At 36.3% G+C, this 23,884-nt stretch overlaps 2 protein-coding genes across 6 annotated transcripts in view; one reads left to right on the forward strand and one right to left on the reverse strand.

The window, feature by feature from the left end:
- The first annotated feature begins 3,926 nt into the window (after positions 1-3,926).
- Positions 3,927-15,784, forward strand: LOC127619597 (protein QNR-71-like). 3 transcript variants are annotated; one of them, XM_052092486.1, is made up of 12 exons: positions 3,927-4,100; positions 5,301-5,432; positions 5,526-5,687; positions 7,485-7,658; positions 7,790-7,951; positions 8,078-8,398; positions 9,804-9,863; positions 10,071-10,316; positions 10,501-10,606; positions 11,864-12,087; positions 12,221-12,314; positions 12,439-15,784. In XM_052092486.1, the coding sequence occupies exons 1-12, from the start codon at positions 4,031-4,033 to the stop codon at positions 12,584-12,586; spliced, it is 1,899 nt and encodes a 632-aa protein (XP_051948446.1). In that variant the 5' UTR covers positions 3,927-4,030; the 3' UTR covers positions 12,587-15,784. The 3 variants fall into 3 exon arrangements, with proteins under 3 accessions (XP_051948446.1, XP_051948447.1, XP_051948448.1); XM_052092487.1 differs by having other exon boundaries at positions 5,526-5,669; XM_052092488.1 differs by lacking the exon at positions 9,804-9,863.
- Positions 14,250-23,884, reverse strand: part of LOC127619598 (insulin-like growth factor 2 mRNA-binding protein 3) — a 30,096-nt gene continuing 20,461 nt past the window's right edge. For all 3 annotated transcript variants that reach the window (XM_052092491.1, XM_052092490.1, XM_052092489.1), the window contains 5 exons: positions 22,874-22,993; positions 22,649-22,723; positions 22,080-22,211; positions 17,626-17,739; positions 14,250-17,512 (listed from right to left, as the gene is read on the reverse strand). In XM_052092491.1, coding sequence (XP_051948451.1) covers positions 17,414-17,512; positions 17,626-17,739; positions 22,080-22,211; positions 22,649-22,723; positions 22,874-22,993 — 540 coding nt within the window. In that variant the 3' untranslated portion in view covers positions 14,250-17,413. The remainder of the gene's footprint in view (positions 17,513-17,625; positions 17,740-22,079; positions 22,212-22,648; positions 22,724-22,873; positions 22,994-23,884) is intronic.

Below are 23,884 nucleotides of genomic sequence, written 5' to 3' on the forward strand. Positions count from 1 at the left end.
CGAACTGCTAACAAACAACTTAAAGTACTTAGGCTTAGCAAGTGCTTGTATTGGCAGTGTTGGTACACTACTTCTCAATTGTAATCTGGTATAGATTACAAATTACATTACTAAAATTATAGTCAGCAACATAATCTCTTTGATTACACTTTTAAAATAATATAATCTGATTGCTTTGGGGTTCTTTCGGGATTGTTTACCTAATTCTTGTTTATTTGCTTTCACAGTCATTTGAGAAGGATAAGCTTGAACCATTTTAACAACGTTGGTAAATGCATTAAAGAAAACGTACCTAATGGATCAAAATATGAACATTGTAATGATTTTTTGTGTATTTACTCACTATTTGTCTGTTTCTGAGTCAAATAAAAAAAGGCACTACAATGTTCATCCATGTGTGGGAACAGATCAGGGCTGCGTTTCCCAAAAGCATCGTAAGCCTAAGAAGTTCGCAAAAACGATCGTACGACTGATATTAATATTATGGTCTGTTTCCCAAAAGCATCGTAACTTAAGTAGCACTTGAAAATCTTCGTAGAACTACGAGTGCTCTGGAGTAATCGTTAATCCCCAAGTGCATCGTAAGAAGACAGATTTATGAGGTCTCCTGCAGGACAACCGGCAGATTACACTTTTTATCTAGATTTAACAGATTACACTGCAACGTGAGTATAATATAAGGTTTTGATTGTACTTTATTGTAATCGTGTTTTGTTTAAATTAATTTATAAATGAAATAATTAAAAAGGGAAGAAAAAAATAGAAATACACTTCTAAATTAAATGAATGAACAAAAAAAATCATAAAATAAGTAATGTGGAAAATATGCTTCAAAGACTGGCCAAAATAGGGATGATTTCAAAAAAATCTGTCAATGACTTGCTGACGTGCATGAAAACCAGCCATGTATTGGGCATTTCTTGGTTGGTGATGTGGTCCCATGCCATCTTCGTCCTCCACCTCCTCCATCTCCTCCACCTCTTCATCTTCCTCCCTGTTTAGTAAGGGCACTCTCATCTGCACTGCAGTGTTGTGCAGCATAGCTGTTACTATTATTACTGCACAGCACTTTTGTGGAGCAAACAAAAGACCACCGCTGGACTGGTGAAGAAAGTCTTTGTCTTTCTCTGACCCTCAATTGAACAACACGTTGTAGTGCAGCCATGAGTTCCTCTGAAAGTCTAGTGAGGTGTAAACTCTATACTAATCCTAGCTTAATTGAAGGAACCATGTGATGATTATCAGGCTGTGATAATGTTCACATATCCCACTGCCTATCATCAATTTCAGTAATGACATTAGCCCCTACATTGAAGAAAGTGAAGGTGTGGCATGCTTAGAAATTGTATAGATTACATATTCCTTTAATCTATCCTCTGTTCATAATGATGAGAAGTTGTGCTTCTTATAAATATGTATACATAGAACAGTACTGGTAAAACATGTCTTTTTTGTCTATACCTGTAGAAATGTATTGACTAGATGAAGTACATACTGTACGTATATTTGTGCTATCTGTCACGCTAACTTTATATATTAATAATATTGAAACTTAAATGCTTATGTCTGAAAATAATCATCAACCATTAGCCATTTACTTCAGAAACACTTGGAAGAACTCATAACAATTATTATAGTATTTCATATGGCCTTAGGCCTTGTGTGCATGGTTCAACAAACACATGGACATAAAAAACATTGTATAGTTTTATTAATTTGGGCTATTCAGTTCCCCATAATCTGCAAAAGACTTTGTACAGTGGGATGAGTCATAACTTCATATAGAAAACATTTCACATTGCACAAGAAATGACTGAAACTTCATGAATCCTCATTGAACAATAAATCACATTACCTGTGACATTAATTTCATCTTTTTGAAAGGTATCTTTTCTTGATTTTTTTTGTTCAGCCATTTTGTCAGTGCCTGTATTAGGTAGGTGCTTTATATAGACTTGTCTTGATTGCTAATCCACAACAGATGACAATTATTAGGTTAAACGTTCAGAATACGATTCCATATAAGGTTACATTTCAGCACTTCTCAAATGGACAGCGACTCTTAAGTAGCACGTATAGCGCGTTCTCGCGCGTTCATGTTAAGTGCATTTTTGGGAAACGCGCGTGGAATTGCGGCGAACGTTCGTAACCTTGCACGTAGAGAGCACTCTTAAGAGCTAAGATACATCGTTATTGGGGAACCCGGCCCAGACTAGTTGTGAATCGGCTTCAAACACACACACACACACACACACACACACACACACACACACACACAAAAGCCCTGGGTAAAAATATGTGTTATGATACTATATCAAATTCTATCCATTTACAAATATTCAGGCTACAACATCCAAATTTTGTATGTGAAATAAGGCTCAATAAATTAAATCTTATAAACATTTAAGTTATCTAATCCTATATCGCTCAATTTCATTCAAATAGGTTACACAACACTACAATCACGTTTTCATTAGGCTACTGGACCCGAATAATTATTGGTGCAGGACCCCTGCGGGCCAAAAGACAAATCGCTGTGATTTCACCTGTAGAGAGGACAACAATTAAAAATAGCCTACAGAGTCTATTACAGGCAGACTCTATTATATTACCGTGTATAAAAATCACCACGTAGGCTATACTTTCCAGCCGTTATTTTCTTTATTCTAAAATGTTTCTTGTGTTTTCCCCAGTGTCACTAAATAGGACAGGACAGGAGTTGTCATTCCAATGTCACGCCATTGTGATTAAAAGAAAAAAGAAAACTGTGAGGATTAAATTTACTGAGGAAATTAAATCAGCTCGTGGGAGACGCGCCAAAGCATGTGATGACATGCCAGTTTCCTTCATCTGGAACAAAACTTTGTCCATGATAATACAGTGATGAATAATGGCATTAATATATTAATTATTCTTGTTTTGAACGTCGTTGATCCTTGATGCCAACTCTTTCTAATGCTAGGGTATTTCCTGAATTTTAACTGACATTTTCCAGTCTAGCCCACTTTTCCACACATCGTTCGTCCATTTGACCTCCAGCCTGTTTCCCAACGGCTTTGTCTCCTGATATCGCGCGGATGTACAAATCACTGCGCATGTGTCGAACATCTTGTGACATTTTCAATTTTCAGTTATTATTATTTTTTGTATGTAAATTTGGGCAGTTTATTTGAGAAGTCTTTCGCCTTGTTGCGTTTGCGTCCAGACATAATTGGGATTAATATTACGCAAATTAAAATTCGTTTAAATGTGCGTATTTTAGATAAACAGGAAGTAGCATATTGTTACATTAAGTTGTGCCATTTTCAATGGTAGGCCTATTCTGTGAAACAGAACTCTTTTTTTTTTTTTTTTTAATCGTTACAGATTCGTTCTCATCAACCAAAACATCTGAAATAGATCCATAACTTCTATCAAGTTCACATAGGCTACAATGGGTAGATCAGATTGATTGTTAAAGCAGCCTAAATGTTTGGTTATTCAAAACAAGCAAAATGGTCACTGTTATAGACCATCGCGAACAACGAATCTGAAACCCCCACAAAGTTAAACATTTCTTTAGCCATTTTACTTCGTACCACATACTTTCGTTTGAGATTTAGAGCTCTATATCGTAAGGCTATCCACAGAAATTAACTTTTCTCCAAAGTGACTGGATGTCTCAGGGATATTGAATGGACAACAACATATATCCCTGTGTCTTGGAGAAGATATAAATATTGGATCTAAATACTACAACTTAAGAGGGAAGTAACACAATGTTTCGAAATATGTTTTGTGAGAGAAAGCAACAGGCGAGTGTGTCCACATGAGACACGCGAGCCCTTATCGCTTTCCGCGCGCCTCATGGAATTAAGAATCAGATGCTTCTCGTTACAGAAACATCACATGATTGCTCTATTCAATTAGAGCTCGAGCGACAGAGGGGAAAGGTGAGTGTTGAGTGAGCAGAATACAGCTGAAGAGGTCTGCGAGCAGCTGGAGCGTCGTTGGGGAACGTTATATTTGTATTCTCTCCCGAAAAGTCAACATGGTGCATTTGGACATTGTATTTGTGCTGGCCTGGGCATTATTCGTTCCTATAACGTGCAGCAAAAAAAGTAAGTACAAACCTGAGAACGAAATGATGAGCTAAAAATAAATAGACTAGATTTTTTTAATGCAATTGTTCAGAATCATTTGAAGACCTTATCATTCTAATAGTTTTTAGACATATATAGCCTATACATTTCATATATCTAGATGAAGTTTTTAAGTTGCACGGTTGATTCACTGATCAGAATGACAACATGCAGGATCTTAGATATAAATCTGTAAAATTAGAAAAAAATGTATAGTCTGTAATATTAAGATGCATTCCTAAATTCCCAGCTACAGTCTAATAAAACAAATAATAACAAAGATTAAATAAAATAACCTAATGTAAATAGCCTAACGTTATGAATGGGGGGTCATGTTTAAAAACAGAAAATGTAAATAAAGTTTGAAAATAACTTGTCTCAAATTGTGTTGGAACACTTGGTTTCCTGGTCTCATGAATCTAATTAAATGCGTTCCATGTGTGCCAGTGTAGCCTTAGTCTTGTGAAAATGCTTTCACTTAGCAGTTTTCGTTTAAGTCTATGTACTTTACTATTTTTAATATTTTTTTATATATTTTTTATTATTATTATTATTATCGAGCTCGTAAGAAGCGTCCATCATTACAAAGCAGATAGAGCCTATACTGCAAAATAAATAAATAAAATAAAAATGTTGAGATGAAACTAAACGCATAATTTCTGGATCTGACTAAATTGATTTCAAATGATTAATTAATTAAATTATTTTTCCATCCCAGTTTTACAGGCTACACGGTGTATTTAGTGACGAAAAGTGACTGAGTAATCGAAATGTCAGGTGTTAGTTTTACGGGCTGTTCACACCGAACGCATGGCATGTTTGCGTCACCTTGCGTCTTCTCTTTTTAGCGCAGGACGCGTTCGGCCCCTTGCACTGCTATACAAACTTTATCAAGTTTTATAAAGAATGAATATGCCTTACTTCAAATGTATTAAATCTCACTCAAACTTTGACCATTTTAGCTGTCGCTTCTTCGAGCATTTCACACTGGTACTTTGACGTTCCCACTTAAAAAGCGAATAGTTGGAAGTCCGACATAGGCTATCGAATGGATGCATTTGATGAGATTTGGTGCATTTCGGGTGCAACTAATGAGAGTTTAAACATTGCAAGTGAATAAAGAAAGAAAGATTCGTTGACCTTAACTATAAGCTTCTGTTTGTGCTGTTATGCATGCAGCTTATGGTGACATGTTTCCTCACAAACACAAGTTCCCATTTCCATTCCCAATCCCTGGGTGGCACCCGGACACTAACCCTTGGAACGAAAATCTATATCCTCCCTTCAAACAAGAGCTGACGCACAGACATGGTAAGAGTCTTGTAAAATGTTAGTAGCTATGTTATAACATCAACCTTATTTTGGCCACAACAAATGCAATTTCCTCTCTTGAACTCCTCACAGATAACCCTCCGAGGGTGCGCCTCACGAGCGACAGTCCTGCAATGAACGGCTCGAGCATCTCATTCACTGCAGCACTGGAGTTCCCGCCATGCCAGAAATTGGATGCCAATGGCAACCTGGTGTATGACGAGCACTGTGATGACGGTATGATGGAGGCCTCAGGTGCTTCTCGCATACCCCTACTATGATCTTTCAAAAATGTAAAATAACAAGAAGAACGTTTGGATTTAATGAAATGCATGATTTGACTATAGGCTCTGCCAACAAGTTGAAAGTGAATGAAATATTATTTGGTTCTGTCAGTGTCAACTTACGTTTCATAATTTTTAACTCAGCCCTTAAAAAATATTTGGACACATACAGTGCACACACATGAATGAATTTCACGAAATTCACATATGCCTAATTCATTGCATTAACTTTCTGTCCAAATAGTTTGTTTTCCTTTTGAACAGTTGGGTACAAAGGGAAAAATGCACTTTTGATTTTATTAAATTTTTCTCCCAAAACATTAAACGGCAACAAAAACTACCACAGAACTTTCCTAAACACCTGTTTGTCACAATACACTGCAGAATATTACTGATCCAAGATGAGTTTGAGGTAAATTTTATTTTTAAAATTATACAAATGTATCTAATGAGAATCTCTGAAATGATCACATGTATTTTTTAGACGAAATACTTATTTGTCAGTTTCAGGTGATTAAATAAAAAATGAATAACTGTCCAATACGTTATAGGATAGATAGTATTTGGGGTAAAAACAACAAAAAACAAACCCTGTTGCAGGGGCAAAAGACCCTCATAAAACACATTGTTTTTCTTAAGTGGGGTGAATGGGTTTATGAAGAAGGTTCAAAGTGGGCTCACATTGACTGATCTAATCACAATAGATATTAATTTGTTTATAGAATACTTGAGATGTTATGAAATGCCAAATTTGATCAAAATGAATAGAAAATGTTAACCCTTTTCAGAAGTGGTTATTTTAAATTATCTTCATTTGTTACTCAAAAAGCATCTTGCTCTCTCAGAAATAAGTGAATCAACCTTTCGTTATTAATTATATTTCACACAAATAATGTTCCTTCAACAATATTCAATGAAAATAAATATTTTTTTAATTGTGATACACTTTTGTGAACAATTTTTAATTGCAAATTGTTATTAAGGTGTGCCTTGTACCCTATACTGTATATCATTTTTTTTTTCTTTATTAAACACCTAATTATTTACAATACAACACTTACAATGGAAGGGAATGGGGCCAATCCATAAATGTTGAAATACTCTTTTTCAAAAGAATAGCCATGATTTTAGTGTGATGAAATTACTTTTCTGTGTGAAGTTATATCCAATTTTGCAATTCCGTTGCCATAACATTAAGGCGCAAACCCTAATATGGCTGTAAATATGATGATTTATACAACTTTACAAATCTCTAAGAATTTTTTGTTTTAACAGAAGAATTAATACAAGTGCCTGTATGAAATTATAAGCTTCACATTTCTGCCTTTAAACCCTTTAATAATTGGCCCCATTCACTTCCATTATTAGTGCCTCACTGTAACATCGATTTTTGCTTTTTTTTAAAAGAGGAACGAGTCTAAATAATGTTTTGTGGTAAATCAATATAATATCACAAATGCTGTTGATTGAGCTTAACTTGTATTGAACCCCAAAACAGTCTTTAAACAGCTTAGTAGCTTTTTGGGGGCAACTGTAATTCAAAGTCAGAATATATTTTTTTTTCTTTTCTCACTAATTTCTAATAATACACACATTATTTTAAGTGCATACATTTTAGGTGTTTCATTTAGTTCTGCTCCATCTGATAATTGTATCTAAAATTACCTGTATTTCTATGAAGTAAAAAAAGCATCTGGCACTGGTATAATCTGAATTCATGTGAACTCCCAAAGAATTGTGAAGAAAAGCTTGTTTTTCCTTTCGTCAGCCAATGGACAGGTGCATTCAGAGTATGCGCTTAACTGGACATCTTGGTTGGATGACTATGGCTTTGGCAAGTGTACAAATCTAAAAATGTGCAACGTTTTCCCTGATGGAAAGCCTTTTCCCCAGACCAGTGACTGGAAACGTAGAGGGTATGTCTATGTGTGGCACACCATGGGTAAGAACATATTACTTTCACTTTCCCCATGTTCATCCATTGAGTCACTGATTTGACCACCAAATGATTTCAATATTTTAAGTTCACTTCATAATATAACCACATCAATCATCCTGTGCTTTTATTTATAGGCCAGTATTTTGAGACATGTGATGGCTCCTCGTCCCATCTCACTCTGAACACCACCAACATGACGTTTGGAGCTGGTGTGATGGAGGTGATGGTGTACCGTAAACGCGAGCGCAGAAAGTACAGCCCACTTTCTGCAGACAGTACTGTGTTCTTCATAACAGGTCTGATCATTATTTTCTCTTACATAGTCAAAAAGTGAGAGAACCTTTTTATTTACAGGATCATAACTGCACCACGATGTTCATGATTTATTATGTTTCTTTCATTTTCTTTTTGTTTTGTTACAGATAAGATTCCGCTCTCTGTGAACATTTCCCAGAAGGAAGCAGCCAACATAACTGACAAAAATGTCTTTGTCAGAGGGTCTGATGTAATATTCAAAGTACATCTCCATGATCCCAGTAACTACCTAAAGACAGCTGATGCGGTAGACTTTATTTGGGACTTTCGGGATGGCAACCACTTGGTCACCCACAGCAATGTGGCGACCCATGCATACAACACACTTGGAAAAGTTTCTGTCAAGCTCCTGGTAGAGGCAGCATTCCGCATTCCCTGCCCCCCACCAACTCCTACACCAAAGTACTTAACACAGGTTCATACCACAGGTAAACTCAAACACATATTTACACTTAACAGGCACATTATAATAATGATCCATTGAAATGCTTCATCTGGAGTTGTTCTAGTCAGTCTCTTGTATAGTGGGCACAAATATGACCATGCATTATTTCTTATCTTAAGGCAGCTATAAATGATAAATCAAATATTTTCATTTTTCTAAAATATGATGGTTTATTGCATGCTTTATTTCAAATGATTTTTTTTTTTAGCATGTTTACATGCACAATCTTACACCAATTATGCTTAGTTCACCCAAACTGAAAATAATTCTCACCCTCATGTCATCCCAGATGTGTATGACTGACTGACTTCTGCTGAACACAAATGAAGATTTTTTTAAGAATATCTCAGCTCTGTAGGTTCATACAATACAAAAGCAAATAGTGACCAGACCTTTCAAGCTCCAAAAAGTAGATAAAAGGCCACAAAAGTAATCCATAAGACTCCAGTGTTATAATATAGTATGTCTTCTGGAGCGATATGATAATTATGCATGAGAAACAGATCAGTATTTAAGTCTTTTTTTACTATAAATCTCAAAATGTGAAAATGTAAAAGTGAAAGTGGAGATTTATGGTAAAAAAACAAATTAAATATCGATCTGTTTCTGACCCACACCTACCATATTGCTTCTGAAGACACATTAAACGACTGGAATCTTTTGGATTACCTTTATACTTTGTTATTTCTGGACACCATACGCTTGCCTTGAGAACGTACAGATCTGAAATATTCTTATTAAAATCGTTGCGTTTAGCAGAAGAAAGAAAGTCATACATATCTATGATGGCATAGGGGTAAGTATATTATGAGAATTACAAATTTTGGGTGAACTATCCCTTTTTAATAAGCTGACAAAGTATATGGTCATGTAAATGCCTTAAATGGGTTTCCTGTTTTGGGGTAAGGTCATAAACAGTTTAGCATAAATCCATCGACACAGATTTTCACACATTACCCCGATTTTGTGCTGCATGTGAACACATTTACCAGCATTCTACCAGCTTATCCAATGTGTGCTAATTTATCTTTTGTCAAAACCAGAAAATAGTCTGATGGTTTCAAGTCTCTCGTAAACGCACTCAATGAGTATTAATAAGCCAATTCTTTGGTAGCCATCTTATCTGCATATTGGTGTGTACTGTATGTAAACACTCAATGTGTGATATGAAACTCATAGTTTGATTTAGCAGCATCTAATCTAATACTACTTTGTTATTTGGGGGGGAAAAACTTTATATATAAAATTATATACCTTTATATATTACCTTTTTTTTTTAACACAAGAGAAAATTGATGTCCATTGGAATGAACGCAGGTTCTGAAATTGTTAAAGGCCATGCAAGAGAGACATTTTACCCAGAACATATGATTGCTTTTCATCAACAGCAATACCTACACTACCACCTGTAACCCAGGTTATTACTAGCCAAATGGAGACCACCAAGGGTGAGACAACATTGTGTATATTAGCATAATTTCAGGAACAATCTTTCAGACTGACAGTATTTTCACCACAACAAATTGTAAAAAGCTAGTAGATCATATGGATTAGTGTTTTGTGTTTGAAATATCAGTAAATGCCTACAAAAAACTAAAATGTCATATGAACAAAAGCAAATGTTTTTTCTGACAAACTTTTAACCCCTACTCCAGCTAAGGTCATCACCAATCCTTCGCTAACTACCACCCCCCATGTTCCCACAAGTGCTGTCCCAACAACAGAACCATTCCAAACAGATGCTGAGGTGACCTCTAACAATACAGCAACTCCCATACCTGAGACCAGCTCAGCCTTTGACCAGCCCACCTCACCACCCATGATCAAACACAGACACTTCAAGGACTCAGACTGTTTCCGCTACATGTATGGCTCCTTTGAAAACGAGATCATCATCATTGGTAATGTTTAAGACTCAGTTAAAAGGTCTTAATTAAAAAGTTACTTTCCTTTTTTTTCAGTCTTTCTGCTATACAATTTATTTATTATTTTTTTTATCAAATTAGTGTTAAAAAATAAATAAATAATATATATATATATTTTTTTTTTTACGTAAAAAAAAATATATTGTGTGTATTTCTACAGAACCTCCTCCAACTCTGTACAATCCGCCACCCAATCAGATTTTAAAGGTGTCAGCAGCTAAAGTGTCCAACACATCTGTGAACTTTGTTGTGACATGCTTGGGCAGGTAAACTGGCTACTTTCATGAAAAACCACATACATTTTACAAAATGAAAAAGACAGAATGTGGTAGAGTGAATTGTAAATGTAGAAAGTAGTTGAGATAGACAAACTGTATGTGTGTGAAACAACTCCATAACTGCTGCAGAGTTTTGATTGGATGTTTACATTAACAGAATACTGTACTGATACAAAGCAGTTTTACTTCATTAGAGAAAGGAAATTTGTAGACTATAAATGGAAATAATGGAACACTGAAAAATATATATTTTGTGGTGAAATAGGAGAAAATATTTACAGTACTTCTACATTTAATAAGTTCGTTTAAATTCTCTAGCATATTAATAAATATTATTTATGATTGTTATCTTTACAATGCATCCTCATGTATCCGTCCTAAAGTAGAAAACCTTGTCGTATTTGATCATTTTAGTAAATTTCACTGGTAAATAAAAAGTCAATTTTACTTAACTTTTCAAAACTGGTGTTCCCAGCATGCACTGGGCTTATATAATTAAGGAGTTTGCATGGTTTTACGGTTTGCAAGTTTATTTCAACTGCTTTGTTAATTCGGTTACGTTTAGTAACTTGTTTTGTGCAGTCTGAAGTTCATTTCTACTTAAAATTACCCAAAATAATCATTCATAATCAAAAAAATATATCTGTTGATTGTCACAGTCATCGCGTACCAAGTATTCTAATAATGTTTAATTACATTTTATTCAAGTAACATGCACATTATATCATTTTTGTAAGTTTAAAAGTTTAATAATTCACTTTAATCAAGATATCATGCAGTTAAGTAGATTTTACTTGACTTTAAACCATTATGGTTTACTTAGAAAAACTTTGTCTTAGAAGTAATTGTTTTTCAGTGAAAGTTACACAAAAATGACAAACAACAGAATGAAAATTTTAACTAAGCACATGCAGGTGACAAAACTATACTAACTTCTACAAAACTACCACTAAAAGATTATTCTGATTTGAATTGAACTTTGTGATCCCCTTCAGCAAAGACATTATTTCATAGAATGTCGCTGTCATACGGCATGTCAAAAACATTAAATCTTACAGCACAGCTGACCTCTGTATTGCTCCCATGCATGATGTACAGTAAAGTCTTCACAGTGCTTCACTTTTTCCACATTTTGTTATGTTACAGCCTTATTCCAAAATGGATCAAATTCATTATTTTCCTCAATTCTACAAACAATACCCCATAATGACAATGTGAAATAAGTTTGTTCCCTCTCTTCCTCAGTGTTCCTTCAATGGCCTGTACTATAGTGTCCGATTCCACCTGTCAGGAGATCCAGAACATAATCTGTGAAGATGTGGCCCCTATAGGCAAAGGTTGCAAGATCGGTTTGAAACGCAGCTTCCAAACGCCAGGCACCTACTGCATCAACATCACACTGGGAGTGCCCGGCGGCTTGGCTCTAGCCACAACCACATCTGTAACAATTGAGGACAGCCCAAACAAGAGTAAAAACAGTTTTGTTGGTAGTAGTATATTCTAAGTCGAAGAAAATACTAGTCAAAGCACAGAATAATAAGGATAATATTGTTAATTATGGTTTAAGAATAATAATACAATTTCTACTACTTTCTCTGTCAGACACACCTAAATCCTCCCACGTAGCCAAGGTAGTTCTATCCTCCAGTGCTGTGCTCATTTCAATCTTTGCTTTCATTGCCTTCATGGTGTACAAGTGAGTACCACAAGCCAAATTGGTATTTTAAAAACAGTTTGCATTGCAGAACATTATACAATGTGTTCAAAACATTTTCTTTTACCTTTTGTCTCTTTAATTCCTCTTTTCCTTTGTCTTCCAGGCGACATAAGGTGTATCGTCCCGTGAGATGCTTTATGCTTGATGCTGAGAGAAATGCTGGGGTTGGAAGTTTAAGCAAACTAAGAGCAGCACTGTTCCCAGCCAATGAGGAGAGAAGCCGTTTATTGACAGAGGCCATTATAGACTAATCTGAGGTGTTGTAGCAACCAGTCTATACAGTTGCTATTTATGTGATGTATCAGCTAAGCTGCAGTCTATTTATGAAAGACTTGAGTGATCTCATAAGGTAAAATGGTTTTAAACGAGATTACACTGGCATATTCTCCATTTAGCTAAAATAACAATTTCAAAGTAATCAGAGCATTTTAGTAACTGTGATTTGATGTGATAATTAATGTGGGAGACAGGACAAAGAAAGTTATAGTATTCATGGGAATTGTCATGTTAGGTAATGCTATGAGAATTTCCCTTCTAGAAAAAGTTATGTTTGAGGACTGAATGGGGGCACTTGTGGATAAGGACCAGTTTCTTTTAGTTGATGGTAATTCAGGGCTTGTTTTTATAAGAAATCACTTTACTAGCAGGATTTTCAAAAATGTACTAGGCTGGAAAATGTATATTATTGCTATGTTGCATATAGCTATGCATTGGTATTGATAATTATAAACAATTTTGACAGCACTTGAGTTAAAAAATTTTTAAGCTATATATATATATATATATATATATATATACACTAATTATAAAATGCAACTTCTGTGAGTGCAGGACATACTCAAACATTTTAATAAACTTCTAAACAACAATCTGTTATTGGTTTACTTCTACAGTAATTATCTGCCATATTTGATAAATTATAAAATTTCTAAAATTAGGAACACAAGGTTAAAGGGATAGTGCAAATGAAAATTCTCTCATTTACTCACCCTCATGCTATCCCAGATGAGTATGACATTATTTCTTCTACAGAACACACACAAAGATTTTTTAGAAGAATATCTCAGCTATACAATGCAAGTGAATGGGGTTCAAAACTTTGAAGCACCAAAGCGCACAAAGGCAGCATAAAATCCATAAAACTCCATAAGGCCATAAAACTGGCCTTTTAATCCAGGTGTTCAGAAGTGATCCAATCGGTTTTGGGTGACAACATACCAAAATATATCTCCTTTTTCACTACACATCTTGCCATTGCTGTCTCTAGGCCCGATCATGATTTCTAGCTCTATTAAACTTCCTAGTGCTTTGCGCAGAGCGTTAGGAAATGTAAATGAGCTTGAAATCATGATCAGCAAGGACACTGCTGATGTCAAGGTTTACAGTGAAAAGGAACAACATTTTGGTTTGTTCTCACCCAAAGCCAACTAGATCACGTCAGAAGACATGGATTAAACCACTGGAGATTAAACCACTGGAGATTTATGATCGCTTATGCTGCCTTTGTGCTTTTTGAAGATTCAAAGTTTGTCACCATTCACTTACATTGTATGGGCCTACAGCACTGAAATATTCTTAAAATCTACATTTGTGTTCTGCAGAAGAAAAAAAAGTGCCACATCTGGGATGGCACGAGGTCAAGTAAATATAATTTTCATTTTTGAGTGAACCCTTTAATTAAACGCAATACTCAAACGTTTAAAAACGGGTTTTCAAGATTAGATAAGGGTCATAGATGAACATTAAACCGAGATTAGTGACGGACTTCACACAAATGTGTGAGTCACAAAATCAAATAAATTTAAAAAGCTAAAAATCAACCATTATGAACAGTGTGGATGAAAAAAAAAAAAGGTAAATATTTGTAAACAAACCATAACATGCCCCTATGAATAGACCACAAACAATGCTTGCTAGGAGCTAACTTGACTTTTAATGATTTGCTTTGTATCAGAGGCATTTGACAAGTGGAGGCGTGTGAGGGCGTACAAGCACGGTTGGAGGGGATGTTGCTTATGCTGAATTCGGGAACACTTTTTCAGAACATATCAGAATTCCAAATAACATTCCCACTAAAACATGACTCACCACACAACACAGCCAAGAAATTAAATTGGATCAGAAACCAGTCAAAAATTTGAAAAACTGTAGCGTAAGACATGAAAAGGGTAAAAAATAAATACTTCATTGTTCATATTTTAAGAAATTAAGCAGACCCTTGAAAAAAAAAATTCTAGCCATTATTAATCAGATCCCAAATTAAACATTTTGACCTTTGATACAATACCTATGCATGAAATAAAGCCCAATACAAGAAAGCCACACCACCAAACCAAGAAGCAGAGAGAAAAAAAGCAATAAGGTGAGGTTTCAAATCAGTTAGCAGAGAATTAATTGCAGGCAAAAATGAAAATTTCTCACTCATCTAGCCATTCATGATTTTCTTTTTATGATATTTATTTTTCTGTGAGGAAAGAGGCAGGTGGGACATGACCCTATAGATTCAAACATATAGCAATATGCCTCTAATTTAAATACTTTTCTAATAAGAGGTAGATCAAAAACGGTGTAAGAGAAGTGGAAAAAAAGTTAAACGATCACTTGTGCCCCTCCAGTCAGCGCCAGGCGCGACGCGCATACCCAGTGTGGAAATGTTCGCGAGGGACTTGAGGTATCGCTGCGCGCGCTGGAGGCGTAAGGTGAGACGGAAGGATTTCCCGCCACCCACCCTTTCCTCAACTGAGGTAGACAATGTTCTTACTAGTGTGGAAGCATGGATGCACTCTTTTACCACGATCAAATCATATTTACATTCTGCATGAAAACAAAAGGAATATTGGTTTTCTCAGATTCTTTATTCTATTTATTTCTTGCAAAGTTAATTTTTTTTTGTTGCTTTTTTACTTTGATAAACGAAGATATAAATGAAACCATTTGCGCGTCCATCTTTGTTACTGCTTGTTAGCCCAGAGACACACCCTTTACTATTGTAATCTATGCAAAAGCATCAACACAGTGCAACTCCCTGACCCCTTACATGCATTGACTGACGTCGTTAAAGGGATTTCACCCCAAAATGAAAATTCTCATCATTTACTCTCCCTCATTCCATCACATATGCATATGACTTTCTTCTGCAGAACACAAATAAAGGTTGTTTAGCTCTATAGGTCCATTCAATGCAAGTGAACGGTGGCCAGAACTTTGAAATGCCAAAAATCCCATAAAGGCAGCATAAATGTAATCCATAATATTCCAGTGGTTAAATGTATATCTTCAGAAGCCATATGATAGGTGTGGGTGATAAACTGATCAATATTTAAGTCATTGTTCACTGTAAATTCTCCCTGCCCAGGTGGTGGCTATATGCACAAATAATGTGAATCGCCAAAAACAAATCATGTAAAAGGGAAAGTAAAGATTTACAGTAAAAAAAAAAAAAAAAAAAAGACTTAAATATTGATCTGTATCTCACACACACTTATTAAACTACTAGTCATATGGATTACTTATGCAACCGTTGTGCTCTTTGAACCTTCAAAAGTTCTGACCACCATTCACTTGCATCGAATGGACCTACAGAGCTGATACTAGAGGAGCAAAAAAAAAAATTATATATATCGTTGTTTGTGTTCAGAAGAACAAAAAAAAATAAATAATTTACTCATCTGGGATAGCATGAGGGTGAGTAAATGATGAGAATTTTATTTTTTTGGGGGTGAACAATCACTTTAAACACTGAATATCTGCGCCAAGTAAAGCGCAGCTTGATGCAACCCTGCATGGGAGGGCAAAAAGCCTGTCCCAAGACGTAAGAGAGCACATTTAGACAAAAGGAGAAAAACTTTTTTTTTTTTTTTTTTTTTAAAGTTGTCCGCGGGAAAAGAAAAAAAAAAAAACCTCAATTGGGCAGGCCATTATTTTTTTTTTCTATGATAGACAACTAGTCACACTGAGGGGGTGTCAAAGAGGTTTACAGCAGGATTTTGATTATCCCTGACCTCTATTGCTTGCATCCAACCCTAGAATGAAGTGTAATGAAATGCATATTGAACCTTTGCTACCGCCAAAACAGTTATTAGCTTCTTAGCTTGTCTTTAAATGGCATTGCTGCAGTATGTACAGTTGGCATTATAGTTCTCATTATTTTGACGGTATTTCAGAAGGTGGCGGCTCCTCAGCAACACTGAGGTGCTTTTCCTTTCTTTCTCCTATCTGTAGCAATAACATAGAAGCCCAAACTCCACTCTTACTGAAGGCGCATAAACTTATATACAGTTACTCGTTGTAGGCCTTCAGGAGTTCAGGCTTCATTTGTTAACTACAGAATAAATTTCACATTTTCTTAAAAAAATAAAAATGTTCAAGAACTATTAGCTTTATAAAGTATACAAAATACCACAAAGCAAATAATAAAAAAAAAAAAAAAAAAAAAACATTTTTTTCATATATCATTTTCTTTTTTTTTTTCTGAGGTACTCTAGCCTGAGGTAGATCGGTAAAAATGCATAATAACTTGGTTTCCTGGCCAAAACCAATCAACACTTCCCTCAGTCACAAGTGGCAGTGTTGCTCCACCTTCCATAATTTCATAAATGTATATTTCTCTATTAATCTATAAAATGCATCAGAATTTATAAAATGCCACTATGGATACCAGGACACCGTACTTCCAACAATAATAGTCTCCCACCTCAACCCAAAGACCTTAGACCTTAAACCCCACCCCCACATCACCCATTCCTTGCACACAAGAACAGGCTTGAAACACCGTTTACACTGTAAACTCGATGCTGCATTTCTCAACGAACTCCAGTAACGAAAAGTTAACATCTTTCAAAGTAGGACTGTGCAGTTACCTTAACAAGGCAGCGACAAGAGGGGTAAATTTCCTTTTTTTTTTTTTTATACTCTCATATTTTGTATGATAGGGGGAAAATAAATGTGCGGGTGTACACAATCTCACTGAAACTTCAAGAGGAATGGGTGCAAATGTGGGCGGGGTTGTAAGGACATTCCCTGACTCATGAGATGGCGTGTCCCGTGTCCCATTAGTCTCCCGAGAAGTCACAGTGGCTCTATTTCCTCCGGGCGACCGGTGGACTTGTGGCCGAGGCCTTGGGCTGCTGTTGCCGCCTCACCTGAGAGATAATCTCCTGGATCTTTCGCTGGGCCAGCTGAGAGATGAAAAACAGAAATGGTAAAAATTAATAAACCAGTGCCAAATACCAAAATGTCAAAACCTATGAGACAGGTGATTCAGTTATAGTGTGTAAAATGCTCAAATCACCTGGCTTGCATAGAAGTGGCCAGTGATCTTTACTACTACTTGGTCATTTTCATCAGGAGTTTGGTCCCGTGGGACAACCACCTCTGCACTCGTCAAGTTCTGCAATTCATTAACCTAAAGAGAACACAGAGCACCTATGAACATGGCATGCAGAGGATAAATTCGAAAATTGATGCTATAAAACTGTATTAGGGATGCATGATATGTCATCAGCCGATATATTATTGGCCGATATATTCGGGAAGTGTGGTGTTGTGTTCACATATAAGTTTCACAGTGGAACAGTCAGATATGAGCACTGTAACAAAGTCTGATAAAAGGCGCATAAGAACACATACATGGCATACACACAAACCACTGCTGCACACATTCTGGCTGCTATCATAAAGATTACATGTATACCGAGATTAGGGTTCGCATCGTGCGTTTTGTCGATTTAATGTTCTTTACATACGGTTTAAATCGCTTCATTCTGATTTAATGCATTATCACAGCTGCTTGAAGTTATTCTCTCACTGTGAGCGAGTCATCAGGATTACCATAAACACTCAGAAATTGGCACCATACAATTTATGCAAGTGTTTTTTCATTTATTTATCTTTAAAATCAACATTCATCTGTAATTTCTGATTCATGTTACATCTGCCAAACCTTAAATTGCAGCAAGTCCAAATTCCAATCATTTAAAATTATACATTTTTCAAATGAGTAGCTAGAAATTCCAGGTTAAAAGGATAAAAAAATAAAAATATCAGTCATCTGTATCAGCCAAGGATGTATCTGTTAAATGACATGACTGAATGCGCTATATGAGAGTGGAGTGTTGAGAATGAGATCATTTGAATATATGGTTCAACATTTTAGGATTCCTTGATCGCAGTTCTTTAGGTATTTACAGCTGCACCACCTGCTCTGTACCATCTTTGGGAGTAGCATACACCCCCCTAAAGCAGTAGATACTCTGGGAGTGGTGATTGCTGCTTTAGGAAAAGGTCATGCAGCATCAGTGTATTACTCCCCGCAAATTAATGATTTAGAGTATGTATAATATATATATATATATATATATATATACATATACACACACACACACACACACACAGGTCCTTCTCAAAAAATTAGCATATTGTGATAGTTCATTATTTTCCATAATGTAATGATAAAAATTAAACTTTCATATATTTTAGATTCATTGCACACCAACTGAAATATTTCAGGTCTTTTATTGTTTTAATACTGATGATTTTGGCATACAGCTCATGAAAACCCAAAATTCCTATCTCAAAAAATTAGCATATCATGAAAAGGGTCTCTAAACGAGCTATTAACCTAATCATCTGAATCAACTAATTAACTCTAAACACCTGCAAAAGATTCCTGAGGCTTTTAAAAACTCCCAGCCTGTTTCATTACTCAAAACCGCAATCATGGGTAAGACTGCCGACCTGACTGCTGTCCAGAAGGCCATCATTGACACCCTCAAGCAAGAGGGTAAGACACAGAAAGAAATTTCTGAACAAATAGGCTGTTCCCAGAGTGCTGTATCAAGGCACCTCAGTGGGAAGTCTGTGGGAAGGAAAAAGTGTGGCAAAAACGCTGCACAACGAGAAGAGGTGACCGGACCCTGAGGAAGATTGTGGAGAAGGACCGATTCCAGACCTTGGGGGACCTGCGGAAGCAGTGGAGTCTGGAGTAGAAACATCCAGAGCCACCGTGCACAGGCGTGTGCAGGAAATGGGCTACAGAGAAGCAGCACTGGACTGTTGCTCAGTGGTCCAAAGTACTTTTTTCGGATGAAAGCAAATTTTGCATGTCATTCGGAAATCAAGGTGCCAGAGTCTGGAGTAAGACTGGGGAGAAGGAAATGCCAAAATGCCTGAAGTCCAGTGTCAATTACCCACAGTCAGTGATGGTCTGGGGTGCCATGTCAGCTGCTGGTGTTGGTCCACTGTGTTTTATCAAGGGCAGGGTCAATGCAGCTAGCTATCAGGAGATTTTGGAGCACTTATTGCTTCCATCTGCTGAAAAGCTTTATGGAGATGAAGATTTAATTTTTCAGCACGACCTGGCACCTGCTCACAGTGCCAAAACCACTGGTAAATGGTTTACTCACCATGGTATTACTGTGCTCAATTGGCCTGCCAACTCTCCTGACCTGAACCCCATAGAGAATCTGTGGGATATTGTGAAGAGAAAGTTGAGAGACGCAAGACCCAACACTCTGGATGAGCTTAAGGCCGCTGTCGAAGCATCCTGGGCCTCCATAACACCTCAGCAGTGCCACAGGCTGATTGCCTCCATGCCACGCCGCATTGAAGCAGTCATTTCTGCAAAAGGATTCCCGACCAAGTATTGAGTGCATAACTGAACATAATTATTTGAAGGTTGACTTTTTTTTGTATTAAAAACACTTATTTTATTGGTCGGATGAAATATGCAAATTTTTTGAGATTTTTGGGTTTTCATGAGCTGTATGCCAAAATCATCAGTATTAAAACAATAAAAGACCTGAAATATTTCAGTTGGTGTGCAATGAATCTAAAATATATGAAAGTTTAATTTTTATCATTACATTATGGAAAATAATGAACTTTATCACAATATGCTAATTTGTTGAGAAGGACCTGTGTATGTATGTATATATATATATAAAATAATTTGATTCCGTATTTTGTGGTTTATTTTGTGAATGGAATCAATACAAATTGTTAATAACAAAAAAAAACAAAATGACATGACTGTCAGCTGGCTAGCAAACAGACAATACATAGAATTTTCTGCCATCAAGTTGTCCCTCATTGTGCCCCCCCAGTAGAGTACAATATTAATATTTTCTTCAAGAACCTGAACGCTGCTCTTTTCCATAAAAAAACATTTCATATTTAGAACTAGTATCAAGGTCCAAAGAAAAGCAAAAAAGTTAAATACCATAAAAGTAGTTTTCAAAGCCCCAGAAAGATTTGAATATAATGCACGTCATATGGACGACTGTTGTGATGTCTTAATACATTTAATAGTGCTTTATAGTATTTATCGACAGCTCCTGCTCACTATAAACTGTTTTTCTATGGAATACAGCTGCTTAAAATACCTATTATTATGTTCCAAGAAAAAGTAATAGCATGTGGGTTTTGAATAACCGAAGAGTAAATTAGTGTATAAAAGTACAGAACTGCACAAGTGTCTTAAGCACATAAGATGCTTCACAAAAACATTTGTCTTAAGATAGTTATTTATCTCAATAAGAAATATACATCTTAGACCCCCAAACATTTATTTTGCAAATATAATAGAAGAACAGGGAGCCCTGCAACAGATGGCATGGCTCTAAACAGAGTCAGTCTGGGATTACAAGAGACAGAAGCAATTGAGACAGCCGAAATAGATAGAAGAACTGTGGCAAATTCACCAAGAAGCTAGGAACACCCTATCAGCTATCAACCAAGAAAAACTGTATCCAGGTGTATCTAGGAGAATCGATGCTGTTTAAAGGCAAAGTTGGTCACACCAAATATTGATTTAGCTTTTTTTTATGTTTACTGGACTTTGTGACATTAATTGATAAATGAAAACTATTTATGAATAATTATGACAATTATATGAATAAAAATATTGATACAAGAATACAGGAAAAGTATCGACACAATATTGTAAAAATATCATTGTGTATTAGCACAGAGCTAGTTGCAACTTGTGGTCAGACAGACAGTGACCACTTAAGAAAATTGTTTATTCCAGGGTTTTTGCATGTAAAAAAAATAACGCCAATATCCTCATGCCACTTTAGAGATTAAGAGAAAGTAGTTTAACCGACTATGGTTTCTCCAGAGAATGTGGCCATGTATACACATAAGTGGCATTCTAACAGGTTTTTGAGTAGAGCGAATGAATGTGAGTGAACAGACCAAATAACAAACGTCATAGGATGGCGCAAAACAACAAGTCAACAAAGGGGAAAGAATTCAACATTTCTGGGAGTGCAGTGGGAAAAGTGCATACACTAAACCAGCGGTGCCCAATACGTCGATCGCAATCTACCAGTCGATCGCAAAGGCAATGCTGGTAGATCGCACAAAACTGAAATGTACTTTTGTTAAATTTTAACAAAAATAAATATAATGTCTTTCCTTCTTTTAGTTTCTGTCTGACTTGCACTTGTCGAGTAAATATTGACCAGGCGAGGTTTTGTTTATTCAGTTGCCATGACAACTAGGTTTGCGCCTTCCAAGGACTTCTTAGAATAGAGCGCGAAATTGCGATGCTACTGCCTGGATTTGGCAAAAAGGAATGGAATCAGATGGAATCTGTATATGGGAATAAAGAGTACACCGCTTATGCGGTGAATTTAAATGGGAACACTGTTTTCTGATGTCCATGTAAACATAGTCAATATAACGGTCTATCAGCAATTTTGTGACACATTTCCAAAGCTGAATAGTACAGTGCATGTTTACCGTTTTGCCTCCCTTGCCAATGACTCTACCGGCGGCGAATGATGGCACTTTAATGTGAGCCTCTAATTTAACCTCCTCCTTGGGTCCAAAGAAGTTCTCTTCTTTTAACTTCCCAAAGATACGTCCCTGAGCCTGAGAAACACAGCCCAGAAAATTAAAGTATCAGTTTCACAAACAAATATATAGCTGTGAACAATAGACCTTATTCAGAGAAGCGCCATCTTTGATTTTTAATGGGAAATAAAATGACTTTATACAGTGCATGTCATTGAAGAGACGGTAAGTCTATCCATCATAGCCTTGTTTTCATTCACATCAAATGGAGTGGTGGTGGCGTAGTGAGCTAAAGCACAGAACTGGTAAGCAGAAGTTTGCCATTTCGATCCCCACAGACACCACCATTATGTCATTGAGCAAGGCACTTAACTCCAGGTTGCTCCGGGGGGATTGTTCATGTAGTGCACTGTAAGTCGCTTGGGATAAAAGCCTCTGCCAAATGCATAAATGTAAATCATAGATGGTGCTACTGTGAATAAGGTCAATGGCTTAATGTTTTCTCCATGTTTTACCTTGAACTGTGCCTCTGGTGGTCCAGAAATAATGACCATTCTTTGCTTTGTGTCAGTTTCATCAGCTGGGGCAATCTATCAAGAGAATGCCACATCTTAAATTGTATTTTCAGTTGAAATGACCAGCTAAACCAATGGTTTGCAGTTGCATCTGCATTAATTTGACTTAAATACAGGTACAGCATAGTGAAAAGTTGGACGAAGATCACATTAACCACTAATTACTTTGATTGATGCTCCAGCAAAGCGGCTGAGTTGTTTGATGTGCTGGCCCTGCTTGCCGATAATAGCACCAACTGCCAGAGCAGGAATGAAGAGATGCACAGTCTCTGACTCCATCTGTGGCTGCAGACACAAATATACCAAAGAGTTATTACCACACATTCAAACAAAATAAATCCAATTCTTTCAGAGACACATCCACAGGACAACACACAAATAATGTCTAATTATCTGAAGTCCTGGGGGAAAGACTTTTGTAAACATTCACTCACAGTCAATTAACTAGCCTGTTCCTCTAATTTCAAAACAGTTCAACCTAACCGGTAATTTTATGTTAAAGGGGTTATATGATTAAATAAATATGTCCTTGATCTTTTGAGATATGAGTTTTATAAGTAAATGTTTTCATAGTAAAATATATTTATTTTTTTACTAAGCTGCATAAAACATGTCGTTCTGATATCCTTGGATTTCAAAATGTCAGAAACTTGGCCTGCCTATTTAAGGTCAGTAAAACAAGTAGACGTGTAAAGTTCAATCGATCTGGATCTATGCATCAATCAAATAACCAATGATCCAATGTCATCGATGCAACTCAAACATAATTGTATAATTTTTTTAAATGCACCTTTAATTTGACACTAATGTCAGCCACGTCCACATCTGTCAGTCGATTAAGCAACCTTATGATATATATGATATGAGGCTTTATAAGCACTAAATATGCTTCTCATATGGGACATGGATGTGCACAGACTGACTGAAGTTGCGCTGTTTTATGTGAGTGCCGGTGAGAGGATATCGCAGAGCAGCTCACATGCCCGATTAAATAGGTTTTCCCTTGATATCATGGCACATGCGACCCATTTTAACCATCCATGAGAATTTTCTATTTTAAAGTGCTGTTATAGAGCGCAATAGCGCCCGCCCACTCTTTCAGCCATCTGGGTTCTGGAAGCACTTTCCCCATTCATTTTTCTCGTAGACTTCTCATAAAATCCTTTATAAAACATT

This window comes from Xyrauchen texanus, chromosome 26 (assembly GCF_025860055.1).
Source record: "Xyrauchen texanus isolate HMW12.3.18 chromosome 26, RBS_HiC_50CHRs, whole genome shotgun sequence".
NCBI classification, from domain to species: domain Eukaryota; kingdom Metazoa; phylum Chordata; class Actinopteri; order Cypriniformes; family Catostomidae; genus Xyrauchen; species Xyrauchen texanus.